At 46.8% G+C, this 14,469-nt stretch overlaps 5 protein-coding genes across 5 annotated transcripts; 2 read left to right on the top strand and 3 right to left on the bottom strand.

Moving 5' to 3' along the window:
- V1513DRAFT_455347 (aldo-keto reductase) lies at positions 1-1,584 on the bottom strand. Its single transcript, XM_066899485.1, has 4 exons — positions 1,359-1,584; positions 1,293-1,303; positions 1,185-1,242; positions 1-1,137 (listed from the first exon to the last, which is right to left on the bottom strand). The coding sequence occupies exons 1-4, from the start codon at positions 1,428-1,430 to the stop codon at positions 403-405; spliced, it is 876 nt and encodes a 291-aa protein (XP_066750325.1). The 5' UTR covers positions 1,431-1,584; the 3' UTR covers positions 1-402.
- A 964-nt stretch (positions 1,585-2,548) lies between these two features.
- Positions 2,549-4,046, bottom strand: V1513DRAFT_27805 (kinase-like domain-containing protein). The gene has a single exon (XM_066894570.1). The coding sequence runs from the start codon at positions 3,895-3,897 to the stop codon at positions 2,761-2,763; it is 1,137 nt and encodes a 378-aa protein (XP_066750324.1). The 5' UTR covers positions 3,898-4,046; the 3' UTR covers positions 2,549-2,760.
- Positions 4,047-5,172: 1,126 nt separating this feature from the next.
- Positions 5,173-6,030, bottom strand: V1513DRAFT_455340 (uncharacterized protein). Its single transcript, XM_066899484.1, has one exon. It carries the CDS (start codon positions 5,822-5,824, stop codon positions 5,405-5,407), a length of 420 nt encoding a protein of 139 aa, XP_066750323.1. The 5' UTR covers positions 5,825-6,030; the 3' UTR covers positions 5,173-5,404.
- A 1,456-nt stretch (positions 6,031-7,486) lies between these two features.
- Positions 7,487-7,792, top strand: V1513DRAFT_434548 (uncharacterized protein; the record flags this gene model as incomplete). The annotated part of the gene is made up of 1 exon (XM_066896478.1): positions 7,487-7,792. The coding sequence occupies one exon, from the start codon at positions 7,487-7,489 to the stop codon at positions 7,790-7,792; it is 306 nt and encodes a 101-aa protein (XP_066750322.1).
- A 2,721-nt stretch (positions 7,793-10,513) lies between these two features.
- On the top strand, positions 10,514-13,551 carry V1513DRAFT_27766 (OPT oligopeptide transporter protein-domain-containing protein). Its single transcript, XM_066894567.1, has 2 exons — positions 10,514-10,689; positions 10,742-13,551. Exon 2 carries the CDS (start codon positions 10,742-10,744, stop codon positions 13,331-13,333), a length of 2,592 nt encoding a protein of 863 aa, XP_066750321.1. The 5' UTR covers positions 10,514-10,689; the 3' UTR covers positions 13,334-13,551.
- Positions 13,552-14,469: the final 918 nt, after the last annotated feature.

The following is a 14,469-nucleotide window of genomic DNA, read 5'->3' as shown; positions in this document are numbered from 1 at the left end:
TTCCGAACTCGAGACTCCGCTCTGGAAAGTGTGGGTGTTAAATGGGAAGACAGTGGTCTTTGCGTTTGACCACGGCGCGTTAGACGGCGTTTCCGAAAGTTAAATAGTGCCTCGGATGTGAAACAAGGGGGATGCCTCGGATGTGAGACTAGGGGGATATATAACCCGACGAGAGCCCGACGGAACGTGGATGTGCAACTAATCAAAAGTATACGGTAGGCTCGTGAGGAAAAGAGTAGCTAAGACCTGGGGAAAACCCGAATGAGCGTCGATGTGCAGCAAAATGAAAAGCCTAGGCTCGGATACAGGAAACGGCTAGGTCAGACGTGGAACGGACGTGGATGTGGAATAAAAACAATTCCTATAATTAAGTCAATATGACACTGCCTTCCCCATCCTAGCCTACTCCTCCAAACCCGCCACCGTCGGGTCCCAAGCATAAGGCTCATACGCGTCAATATCTAGCGCCTTCATATCCTCCGCATCCAGCTCAAAATCATACACATCCGCATTCTCCACGATTCGTGAAGGCGTAACACTCTTGGGCAAAGGCACAAAACCCTTCTGCAAACTCCATCGAATCAGGATCTGCGCCCCAGTCTTCCCATGCTTCTTCACTAGCGGTTGCAAAACCGGATCATCCATCCTCCTCCCCCTCACAATCGGACAGTAAGCCTGCACCACCACCCCTCTCTTCTCACACCATTCCACTATATCCCGCCTAGGTAACCATGGATGAATCTCCCACTGCCCGACATCAATCTTCCCACCCTTACCCTCACCGCCCCGTTCCTTCTCAAGTTCCTTGATATAGACCTCCATTTCGTCTAAATGCTGAACGCCGTAGTTGGAAACGCCAATACTGCGGACCTTACCTGCTTCCTGCGCCTCGACAAGCGCTTTCCATGCACCCTTTCGGGCCTCTCTTCCACCATAGGGAGCATGGAGGAGCATCAGGTCAATATATTCCAGGCCGGTGAGCTTTAGAGATGCGTCAATTGTGGCGGCGGCGTGGGCGTAGGACAAACCGCGGGGAGGAACTTTGGAGGTGAAGAAGATTTGGGAGCGGGGGACGGAGCTTCTCTTGATTGCTGCTGCTGCGGGCTCTTCGTTGCGGTAGACGACGGCCGAGTCGACCTGGGGCTGTTAGTGACAGGACTTAGCTTTCAGGTTGCGAGACTTGCATGTCTGTAGCCAGCCTCAAAAGCTTTCGTCACGACATCTTTGCAGACGTTGGCAGGACTAAAATCAAATCAGTAATGATCGGAGATGCGGAAGCAAGCTTCTCGTACGTTTGGTAGAGCTGGGACATATGTTAGAGATTGCTGTCCATGATCCATCCATGAGGAAAAACATACACCATAACCTAGCATTGGAATCTCATATCCCGAGTTCATACGCAAAACGGAGTTGATAGTAAGCTTCGACATTTTTCTACAGAAATGTATCGTAAGTAACTGCTGAGGTCGAAGTTGCGAAAAAGAAATGCCAATGGGGTTTTATATAGACATATCATCCGCGGTGACCTCGAAGAATGGAGAGGACGACTTATGGGTTAGGGCTATCCGCCTAACGCCGGTCGATCGATGCTGTTGAAAACTGAGGGGTATCGTGATAAATGACTAAATATAATAGTTCAGGGTTCACCGTCCTTCTGCTACCTACGTTTCACAGTGTCCCGAGCTCTGATACTTTTTGCAGAGACATTGAACATCCGCATCACGTTAATGACAACATTGTCTTTTGGCACTTCCAGCAGGCTGTTCTGGCCAACATGAGAGGGGTGGGCGAGCCAGTATTTGATGAAATATCCCTCCCGGCTCTGATACTATGAATGCCATACTCAGCGGCCCTGCTCCTGCCGACCGTATGGAATTTGAGTTGTCGAGTAGACTGGGTGACGTTATGCGAGCTCAAGGATCTTTATTAATATAGTTATCGCTACCCTTCGAGTACAGAGCATTACGAGAGAAATGGGATATGAGGGTCGCAAGGCTGGCGAATATATATTAGATAGCGTACCTTTTTCATTGCTTATAATGCGCATTAAATGGTGGTCCTGCCTGAGCGCTATTCGTTATGTCACATTAATCTTTTCTTTTCTGTTGTGTCTTGCAAATGAACCTTGAACTCTGACTAAACGCCAACGCTTTGGGGCATTTTCCAAGCAGATGAATGTAGCTGTAACGTGCGTTTGCACTAATGTTTTCAGGAGGGATCACTTTTGCTAGAAAGAATATGCAAGTTGGGGAAGGAATATTTATTCGACTGAAGCCTGCCTTCTCAACAGGCAGTCCCAGACGAGTCTTGTTATACCCGTCTCTTCCGTTGTTCATCTATTTTGTAGAGAACAAGGATATCCACAAGGAACAAGAATATTTACAAACAAGGATATTCATAAAACAAGGATATTCGCAAAACCCAATTATTAGATGAAACAACAAGGACATGGCGCATAACTACGCGATAACGTCCCGACAGCTTTGGAGATAGGGTTATTACAACTATCGGACAACCGGTCCAGCTATAGCTAAATCTTGGGACAAAAACCACTACAATGCCTTAATTTCTCGCCCGCTTCGTATCCCTCTGAATAAATAGCTATGCGAAGGGAGGAGTCGAGGCTGGTAGGCTTCAATAAATATAATGCGGTAATAAAGCCACCGTACATCCATCCCTTCTTATATATTGGTGCCTACGCTTTCTTCTGTGCGGCACAAGTTACAGGTTGACGTGTAGACAAAGACTATCTTGTTTGCATCATGGATCTTCCAACTCAAGCTTGGCATACTGATACACAAACTCATCGAACAGTTTGTTGAGCCCGAGAAGGCTCAAGGGATCCTTGTCATCTTCTCCACTCATGAAGCACAGCATGTTGTGGATATCAAAAGTGATGGCCAACATGTATCCGTATTCGGATTCTATGAACACCTGTTCCCCGGTATCCGAATCACCGGTTAATTTGTTCCACTGTCTGGCGTACTCCTCACAGAAGTGTCTCTTTTCCTCCTCCGTATACTTGTCGCAATTTGCTATCTTGCTCTCCTCGTCGAACCATTTAAACATCTTCTGCATGAAGTGTCCACCGATGTCAAAAGCTCGGTAGTTCCGCATCACGAACTCAAAGTCAATCAGGATAACTTTGCTCTCTCCTTCCTTCGAATCATTCTTCACCAAGATGTTCATGAACTGAATGTCATGAATACACCATCCTACCTTCCCCCCTATGAATTCCAGCTTGTCCACCACTTTCCTCAACCTCGCTCCAAAGTTGTAGTCAACCAGATTGTCCACACTGACTCCTCCTTCCTTACCAAGTGCCTTCAACTTGTCCATTTTGTGGTACTTCTTGAGTCCATTGATGACGGCTTCATAGTATGGCTCCACTCCCTTTTCCTTCAGCGACGTCTTCATGGCATGGAACGTTGCCAATCCTCTAGCAACATCGGCTCGGATGACCGCATCCTCAACATCCTCCGGTTCCATGTTACGTGCATCCAGGAACTCATCGATCCTCCCGAGTGTGCCATCCTGTGTCTTGAAGAATCCGTACACTTTGGCTCCCAGTCCGGATCGACCGTACTCGTGGCAGAGTAGTGCTTCCTCGTGCTTACTTGGTGCCAGATGCTTGAAGATTTCAATGCAACCCCCGGTCTCATTATGGAATTTGATAAACACCTTCAATGGCTCAACTGGTATGCCAGTAGCCGGCTTCGGTCGCTCTACGGGACAGTGGGCGTTGGCGAATGATGCATGATATGACATGATCAGAGTCTCTGGATCCACTGATGGCCATTCTTTCGTCAGGAATGTGCCGATAATATCTCTGACCATCTTCTTAGTCGGTACATTGTCGACAGGCAGAGTCACAGGAACGGGTGTCAATGTGGCCATCTTCTTGCTTTGATGTGTTGAAAGGATACTTGTAGATCAGTGGGAGGATGAGAGGAAAGTGGTTTAAGCGGTGACTGGGCGACAAACTATGGGCTGACAGGGCGATGATTTATCAAATATAACTGGATGTCCTCACAACAAAATTCGCAAGAAAAAATTTGTTTTTTTAAGTTTGCTGCAAAATGCCCCTCTCTAATTTTAACTTTGCGGGATGAGCTCATGAGACCTGAAACCCTAAAGATAAAGCGTTGCTTGAATGCCAAAGCATCAACTCTGCTCTGTGTTGGACTGTCCTTGCTTTCTCCACGTTGAACCCGATAACAAGTCGCATAGCGGTGACTGTTCTCAGTGGCTTGTTACTGACAATTTGGGTTCAGCTATTGCTGTTCCTCCAGGTTTGTGGTGCAACCAACACGGCGTCCAAGACGTCCGCCATATAGAACATATCAAGTTTTCGGAAATCTGGCTGAACCCTGTCCAAGATTGCTTAAAATTTATCGACAGGGCACAGTCAGGTCCACAGGAGCAGGCTTGTGGTGAGATGCCAGTACATAAACACTTCCAGTAGTTTAGTTAGTCCTAGAAGTGGAAGATAAATACTGCGGAAATGCTGGTAGCAGATCCTGACCAGTCAGACAAAGTTTTCCCTAAGCGTGTTCAGGCTCTGTGCACCTTCAGTCGACGAGTGCCAGTCATATTGCTTAATCACATTCTGGTATGCAGAAAGTACTCTCTCGAGTTTTCGGAAGTACTTTTACGTGCTTGAGAAGGCCATCTCACCGTTGCTCTGAGGCATTATGAAAGAGAGACTCCTGCAGCGATGCCATATCCGACCAGAAAAGCTTGTAGTAGGAGGTACATGAAGGCTTTGCTTCCTCATAGATGTTCAATGGGTTGGTTCTGGTCCCAGATGTGAAAGTAAGATTTCGGAGCAGTGCACGCGGGCGACGCGGCTGCCAGGTACCGACCTCAGCCAGTCAGGGTCAGGTTCAGGTTCACCAAGGTATCCGAGGTCAGTAAAAGCTACTCAGGTCTACTAATAAATAAGATACTACGGATGTGTTGCATCTGCTAGACAAGGTTGAATCCCTTCTCACTGCAACTTAGCTTCGCAATCGCAGTCCTTTGAAGATGTTAGTCACACATACTCCATATGAATTATGGCATCAAAAGAAGCCAAATCTCGGTCATTTGAAAGTTTTTGGATGCATAGCTTACTATTTTATCACTGATGACAAAAAGGAAGAAGTTAGATGCAAAGGCTAAGATTGCCATTTTCGCTACGCCGAACAAAACAAGGCTTATCGCCTGTATTATCTTGAAATGTCACTAAGTATCTTTGACAAATCGAAACTATACCGTGATCGAATAAAAAGCGAGACAAGCGCAAGGTAGGGGCACGTCCCGAGCTTCGCCCGTTTGATAGAGGATAGAGTAATCATGTTCGACGTGAGTACGTTCTATTATTTTTTGACTCTGTTTGCGTACATCTTGCGTGCTTGCAAATTTAGGTTGCTGCCACCCAACCCTGAGGCGTCAAATGAGCGCCTTTCTTTGTGTACGGCCACTCATATTCTCCTGTTACGCATGATCCGGCTGTGACAAACATCTCCACATCACCCGCAGTCATAAACGAAAGCCCCACAAAGTCGTTTCTTGCAGTAAAGTGGAAAGAATACCCAGCATATGTGGCGAACGCAACATTCTCGCCAGACGATCCGTCATTGTCGTAAAAATAAGCGTACACCTTATTACTTTCTGCTGTTAGATACTGTTTCAATAACATAATTACGAATCCATTTGCCGAAGCGGCCTTGCCATGTGCGATTTCCGAATCCATGTAATATGCATTAGACTTGACGATTGTCGATTGAGTCGCTAGTGAAAAACCAATAGCTGCCCGGCTCGTTATATGGCGCACCTTCATTGAAGTTACCCTGGACAATGCATAGAATCGGAAGCTCAGCGGCCGTCACGACGACAGCGCATATCGCCAGAACAGCGACAAGAAACTCAGAGATCCTGACCATCAATAACAAAGCCTTTTGTCGCAATGATGAACTACCTGTCAGCGTTGTGCTTTGGAGGACACTAGCGCTATATATATGGTGTTGAAGCTAACGCATAACAAAGGCATCGATGGGTGACTGTGAAAGCCTCCTGCGCTCTCGCTAACGTGCATGTTTTAGACGCACAATCGCTTCGAGCGCGTTAATAATAATCTTTCAAGGTCACAGGTGAGAAACATTCATGACGTCAGCCCTGAATTGAAGCAAGCACTAAATGAGTCTTGCCTCACGACAAGCGGCTCCGTTCCATTTCATACAACTGTTTACGAATTCGCGATCGGCGAGACGATTCGAAGTAAACAAACTATTGCTAGATCTGTCAGAAACGAGCTATGTCATAATAAATTCAGTATTCGGCTCCAAACAGTTACGGCAGAGCGCTATAAATCTGGCCATTTTTGTCACAGGGGCTGGGGAAGGACAAGGACTAGGCTGGGTAAATGCTAAAGGCAAGACAAGACAAGATTGTATTAAAGATAATACTCAAGAAGACAGGATCTTTTCCCATGCCTGACAGCGGGAACAAAACCATCCTGTTATATTCTACCAGGCCGCTCTTTTCGTGTGCTAAGAGCCTAGGGCCTAAAAACAAGACAAACACAACACAATACAACCCCTAGACTCGTATCGTCACAGGTCGGCGGGCTTAGCTAGAAATGAGCCGTTTGGCCGCAATGACAGCAAGTTAATTCACTTCGACATAGCGGAGTTGCAACCGAAGTTTCGACCGCCGCCCATAGAACGCTTGAAGGTGAACTGGGTGATAGTCGACAGTTTGTCCTCTGTCGTGCCTCTTCCAAGTGCGTCCGCAACCCGTCTTTGTCACACAAAAATACACCCTTGGTTGTGGTTGGTGATAGCTGTGGAAGAAGCGCTGAGCTCCAAGTTTGCAGCTTAAGTCGTTCCTCCTTGACTGCCCTAACCCCGCTGGTGTCCCACCGCCGCCAGTAAGCTTACATCTTTAGGTAGGCATTTATTACAAATGGCTCTACGTACCAACGATGAGGACGATGGAAGTGCACACACATCATAGCGCTAACGATCCGAGAACAACAGGAGCACACCATACAGCTGCAGCAAGCAGTGCAAGCTGTGCTGGTACGAGAAGCCAACAGGTCTTAAGACCCCCCGACCCAGTTGCGGTGAAAAAAACACGTTTTACGACCGTTAAAGCGAAAATCCGGGGACCCAAACCGTTTTCTTCGGGAACCGATCGAGTGCGGGACTTCGTGTCACAGTTCCGTACCTATATGGAGATGACAGAGGCCCACAACGATCCACGACACCGCCTCCTATTGCTCAAGTGCCTGCTGAAATGCCCGGCTCTTCGGTGGATCATCCCCATTGGCAATCCCGACCCGACTGGATCTGCACTTCGCCGAATCCGTAAACTTTACCAACAAAAGTCAGTCTCAGAATATGTTGCGGAGTTTATGTCCGTAGCGGCACATCTGGCGTGGAATGACCAGGCGTTCACAGAACAATTTTAAGACGGCCTGAAGGATGTAATAAAGGACCAAATGGCGCTGCGGGACCGACCGTCCACACTCAAAGATATGCAAGAATTAGCGCTCCGAATCGAAAGTCGCTTCATGGAACGTGCCCTCGAACGTGGCCGTTTCATGGGCAACCCGAATGGCATGCACTTGCCGACGGCAACAGTAATACCCGACGACCCCGATCGAATGCAGATAGACCACGTCCACACGATAAACCCCGAAAAGGAGCGCCGAACCAAGCTAGGGTTGTGCTGGACCTGTGGTGCAAAGGGACATCTACACGACAAGTGCCCTGAAAAAGGGACAAAAAACGGCCGACGTCAGTAGTTCTGGATGGACTGCTGGCGAACCCCAAATTTAATTCGTCATTCCACAGAGCCCCTCACTTTAATGGCTCAAATCGATTCCGGAGCCAGCCACTCGTTTATACAAACGCAGATAGTATATGCAAATAATATTATAGTTGCAAGAGAACAGAGAATCAGATGGCGGAACTCGCAGATGGAACCCAACTGTCCCTATCAGGAAAGATACAGGCAAAATTGGACTTTGGGGCGGAGACTCAGGAACTTGAATTATATTTATTACCCATCCGACACGCTGACATAACACTGGGATTGTCATGGCTTCGCGAATATAATCCCAGTATTGATTGGCAACACAGCACGATTCACACTAGTCCGAGGTTTACGGCCAAGGCGCTCACGTTGACCTCACGAACCGAGCTGGAACAGGTACCTCCAGAATATCAGGACCTAGAGGAGGCCTTCCTAAAAGCCAATGCCGATCAACTTCCGATCCATCGAACCTATGATCATCGACCGGATGCTCGGCTAACTAAAGCCAGAATATATCCATTAGCCGATCCAGAGCTAAAAGTGTTAAGGGAATATCTCGACGAAAATCTCGCTAAAGGATATTGTGGGAGCTTCATCAAGGCTGCGTAGTGACGCGATAACAGAGAACTGATTAAGGCTGCTTAGGATTACGATAATAGTGCAACCTGACTACGCCATTAGGTCGGTCGACTTAGCTTTTGTATAGTAAAAAAATTAATAAAACAAAGACCTATAAGTAGTCATAACAATGATATCGTGCAATTGCAATTGCGTTCACGACTGAGCAAAGCCTTATAATCGCGTGACCTATCCGTGGATATACGGATACGGATACAAAATTTGGCCTGGATATTATCCGTGCCGATCGCTACCATCAGAGTCCAATTTCGATTAGATCACAGACATACATTTGGCGCAAAAAGCTTTTGTGCTTTTTTTCCAATCAAATTATGTTATCAACCTCCGGATCGACAATACCAAAGTTAAGGGCTTTAGGGTTTGGGGCATCTCCGGTCGTTATCAGTTTGTTCTAAATTGCAGGTTGAGTTATCAAAAAATGCGATAAAAACAGTGCGCACTTAGGCAAAGGCTTAAGTCCCGAAGAGATTACGAGAGCGGGCGGCGCAGATTGAATAGCTGATCTGTCCTATGTGGCAGACAAAGTGGAGCATGCTTGGCACCAGGATGGCACACAAGACTGCCGAGGCCGCGAGGATCTGAAGCAGTATATGTGATAAGAGCTGGAAACTGTCGATAGTCTTAGCCTTGAAAACTAATTCCCTATAGAATAATAATGTTGCAACTGAAATACCTACGTTTCACCGGGAATCTGGTTACCTGGGATCCGTTACTAGGTTGTCAGATACAATTTTGAACCGTTCTTGGCCTGGAGACAGCAGCAGTCTCGACGATCAAATTCTGAGGGAGATGTAACCCCCTTGGGAGTTGGAGAGTAGTCTTATCTGCACCGTGCGAGAGCTAAAAAAGGTTTCAACGATATCAGTATGATAGCTATCATACAAACATGGTCTTCCGCTTTGCGGTCGTCCACAACATCTTTGTCGGCCGTCCAAACAGAATTATCAGGAAGCAAGTGTATTAATTACGGAGATTGCTAGTACTTATAGGCCGCCATTTGCAAGTGTTCGCCTAGCAGGGAGCCGCAGGTAAACATTTCCTCCGCATTAACGGTTTGCATTCTTCTACAATATGGACCTTTACAGCAGCCGATATCTACTTCGTCAAATTGTATTTGATCCCTTGCTAGTAATTATATTGCTTGCGGTCTAGTTAGTCAACATAAATGAACGCTAAATGATATCACTCCACTTAATCATACACTTTGATGCACACCAAAAACAGACCTCAAAGCAAATCGTTTTACTTTGGTAGCGAAGGGCTACACGATTAAGTGGAGACAACCTGCAAATACGCCAGTGATGACTGTTCCGCTTCACACTCTGTTTTCCAGCTCACCGCATACGGCAAGACCTGACGCTCAAATTATTGGTAATCATGAACCTTTCTCCTTCGCCTCCGGAGAGTCTCAGTGTCGTGTCACGTTTACTTCGCGAAATGTCTACTTCCCTTATTCGCAACATTTATGAGAATGGTCGCCGCTGTAAGCTAGGTTCTCTCGTAACATCAATGAGAAAAATGGACTGGGAACTCTGACTTCCTTATCTGCCTAAAATTGCAAGCTCAGCTTGGCGTAGATGTGATATCAGTAACTCAACGATAGAGGGGTTCCCCAAAGATTGAAACGTACCCCACGTCAGAATTGCTCCCTTGCGTGTCCGATGTTGAGACTCTTGTAGCAATCGCCCGCCTACAATGCTGTAAGCGTCGCATGTAGATGATTGTGCCGCGTGTCCGGCCGCTGTTGACCAACAGTGGGCATTGGGGAGCAGCCCTGGACCCATAGTGCTCGGGAAAGCCGCGACTCCAAACTGGGGCGGCGCCAACGCGCTCGCTCTTAACCGCCGAGACGACAAAACTATCGCGACCGACAACAAACGTTTCAATGGCCGCATGCCCGGATGCCAAGGATATTCTAAGGTCAAAAGTTTTTAGCGTAAGATTTTCGACTTAGTTGCTTTATGCCAATGCCATGACTTTGTGTGTGTTGATTCTTACTCGCCCGTCAACGCGCGAGGCGACGACAGCTTGCGCATTCATCCTCGGCGGGCTCGGCGGTGTCTCGCCTTTGCTGGCTCCAAGACTGCACAGTGGGGCACATACACATTTGCATCTATCAAATTATCTGAGTTGATACATCTCGCTATTGTATTTATACGGGCGATACGGACCTGCAATGTGCCCTTGCAAACTAAGCTTTGACGGCAAGACCACTGTCATCTTATTGGTTGCAATAGACAGTCCGACGTATGTAGAATATTACTTATAATCGTGCGACATATTTACTAATCAGAGCAAGATGGGCGAGTTCGACGAGAAAAAAACTGGAGCTGTGGAGGTGAGGACCTCGTCATCAGTTGGAGAGACAGAAAGCACCAGCCTGGAGAAGACTGATGGTACTTACATTCAATACACGGATGAGGAGAAGGACCGCGTGTACGAGTTCATGTGCACAGTCGGCGGCTTAGCTGACAACCACCCTGATGACATTGAGTTTCTCATGGAGAAGATGAAGGCTATTAGCGCAGAGGATGGATTCAGGATTCTTACGGATGCAATGGAATACCATCAAGAGGACGTCAATTTTCCAGAGGATGCTATGGCTGAAATTCGAATGCTTCTCAAGGGCCCTGAAAATTCCAACATGGACCAGTCGAGCTATGACTTGCGACTGAGATTCCAGGCAACGCTCATCCGCTTCCACTCACCCTATCCTGAAGTGCGTGCCGTAGTCAGACCAACTGACGATAGGACTATGCCTTGCGAGACTTTTCGCGCGTATCTCGTTGGGGGCTTCTGGGTCTGCTGCGCGTCGTTTATCAATCAAATGTTTCATCAGCGACAGCCTAGCATTACCCTGAACGCTACGGTTCTACAAATTCTCATCTTTCCTTCTGGCAAGTTTATTGCGCGCGTATTCCCTCACAAGAAGTTCACATTTTGGCGATGGTCACTGAATCTCAATCCTGGTCCGTGGAGTTTCAAGGAGCAGATGTTTGCAACGATCATGACCAACATCGGCGCTGGTTCGTCCAATTTTTTTCACTACGGTCTAGCGTTGCGTCTGCCGATCTTCTTCGGTTTTGAGTACGCCAATTTTGGATTCATGCTGTTAATGTGCATTGTCACACTCTTCTTCGGCTATGGTCTAGCGGGTATGCTCCGGCGCTACGCCGTATATCCCGTAAAGTCGCTCTGGCCACAGGTCTTGCCAATTTTGCAACTGAACAAGACACTTCTTATTGCGGAAACTAAGCAAAATATCAATGGGTGGACGATTTCCAAATACCGATTGTTCTGCTACTCGTTTTTCGCGATGTTCTTTTTTTTCTGGCTTCCGAATTACCTCTTCACCGCGTTGAGTACCTTCAACTGGATGACATGGATTGCCCCGAAGAACGTAAAGCTCGCCTACGTTACAGGATCTCGGTCTGGTCTCGGTTTCAATCCGTGGACCACATTCGACTGGTCGGTTGTCAACTACACGACGCCTCTTGTTCTCCCGTTCTTTTCTGTCGCTAATAAATTTATTGGCGTTTTGATCGGCGGACTTGTTGTCATCGGCATGTACTGGTCCAACTATAAGTATACTGGCTACTTCCCACCTAACAATGCCAATGTGTATGACAACATGGGCAAAAGATATAACGTCTCGCGCATCTACCATGGCGGCCATTTTGACGTCGACGCCTATCGTAACTACTCGCAAACCTATATCGGTGCTGGCCAGATTATGATGTTGGGTGCTTATTACACTATGTACACCTGCGCGTTTGCATACATCTTTCTCAATGAGTGGAAGGTTATTAGTCGAGCGATGCTGGGCTTCTTCAAGAGTCTGAAGTTTTGGAAGCGCGACAGGAAATCTGCTTACGAGCAGTTCCGTGACCCAATGTCTGCCATGATGGTTCACTACAAGGAGGTTCCGGATTGGTGGTACTTGGCTGTCATGCTTGGCTCGCTAGCTATAGGTATCATCGCCATTACCTGCTACCCAACTGGTACTCCTGTGTGGGCATTAATCATTATTATCCTGATGTCTATTGCGCTCGTTATTCCAACAATAATCATTTCTTCTATGACTGGCTACCTTATTCCAGGAGATACTCTAGCTGTTATTGTCGCTGGCTTTATGGTTCCTGGTAACGCGGCAGCGTCTATTATCCTTCGTGTTTTCGGCTACAACACTGACGATCAGGCTGAGAACTTCATTTCGGATCTAAAACTAGCGCACTACGCAAAGTTGCCGCCACGCGGTGTGTTCCGCGCACAAATAGTCGCCACACTCATGCAAAGTTTCATCACTACCGGAGCAATTACTTGGCTGATTAATTCAACGCCGGATCTCTGCACAGCGAACCAGGCAGCACGACTTGTATGCGCTTTTCCTAACCAACTGTATTCGACCACTATTTTGCTCGGCGTCGTCGGGCCACGAAGGACTTACGACGTCCAATATCCTCTGTTGAAATATGCATTCCTCTTCGGTGCACTCTTTGGTGTTGGTTTCTGGTACATTCGCAAGCGCTACACGAAATATCTTCGCCATGTACATCCAGTTATCATCCTCTCTGGCATCAACAGATACGGTGCGACGTACAATTTGTCGTACTTCACGCCCGGTTTCTATGTCGGCTTCATCTTCAACTACTACATCCGCAGGCGCCATCTTGCCTGGTGGTCCAAGTATAATTATATTCTGACGTCGGGATTGACGGGTGGTATGGCTTTCAGCGGTATCTTGATCTTCTTTGCTGTTCAGTATAAAGCAAAAAAGTTGGTCTGGTGGGGTAACACTGTTTCCGCATCCGGCGTGGATGGTGTCGGCACAGCGTCACTATACCAGGCCCCGGCCACGGGCTTTGGTCCCCCAGTAGGTTCATGGGATTAATTGGTGATAGTAGTGTGATATGTCTTACTTGTACTACTGGATGTATATCTTTAATTTGCAGATGGGAGTGTTGGTATTAAATTTTGGCTGAGCGCCAAGTCATGTGAATTGTATCTTGCATACTATGTACTTCGCCCATTATGGTGGGTGGAAATAACCTCCTTACTCTCGAACATTACAAACTGACGTCAAAATTCCTTTGCTAACCTGTTTAGCATACAAGCCACACGGCGGTTCACTTGCAAGTTTCCTTTGTTCAATCCAAATGATGTACGTGCTGTCTTTTCTATAACGCAAACATGTGGAATTGTGCAGAACATGATAGCCAAAGATCGTAGATTCCAGAACATTCTAGGAATAAGTTTTGAGATTGCGCAATAGTTTGCAATTTTTATGACGGGTATCACGCAATGGGTCGAAATTATTTTTTTAGAAGATTCTGGTGATATTGTTCCAGAAGGACCTGATGACAAGATCTCGAATATAAATAGATGTGTCCAGTAGATATGTTGAACACTACGGCGCGGCAGACTCTAGCTCGAGGACGTTGGCACCTCGACGCTGTTGCGGTGGCAGGAGAGACTCAACTTGTACTATTAAGGGTGGTGGATACGATTACGGTATCGTCAAAATTTAATATTATTCGTAGATTTAATCGCAAACCTGAGAACCTAATCGAAAAGTAATCCTATTGGCAACAAAATGTCTTTTGGCGTCGCTAATAGTCTAAATTGCAAAATCCTTTTTTCTCTGTCAATTTCTCACGATCCTACAAGCCCAGTAAACGTGGATTTTGAACCCGATACTATGCGAATGTTGATGTTAATGAACGACTACTATCAGCGATAGATTAATGGGCAAAATACATCTATTAGTTAACAGTTTCGCATGAAATGTCAATAGAGGCTGACGTCGTTATAAATCTGCTGCACTGCTCGCCTGGAACTCGAAAGCAGTGGTCATAGATTGTTACGGTTCCAACACAAGAAGAAGCAAAGCCATTAAGGCACAAAATGACAGTGAGTGAAATGCGGAGGCACATAGGGATCGGCACGGATACACGGATAACGGATATATCCGTGGATATCCGTGAAAAATTACGGATGCGGATAGACAGTAGGCGGATATGGATACGG

The sequence above is a fragment of the Lipomyces chichibuensis genome (genome assembly GCF_038497645.1).
Source record: "Lipomyces chichibuensis strain CBS 12929 unplaced genomic scaffold V1513scaffold_104, whole genome shotgun sequence".
NCBI lineage: Eukaryota > Fungi > Ascomycota > Lipomycetes > Lipomycetales > Lipomycetaceae > Lipomyces > Lipomyces chichibuensis.
The sequence above is the reverse complement of the archived record's forward strand: the minus strand, read 5'-3'. Positions and strand labels throughout refer to the sequence as shown.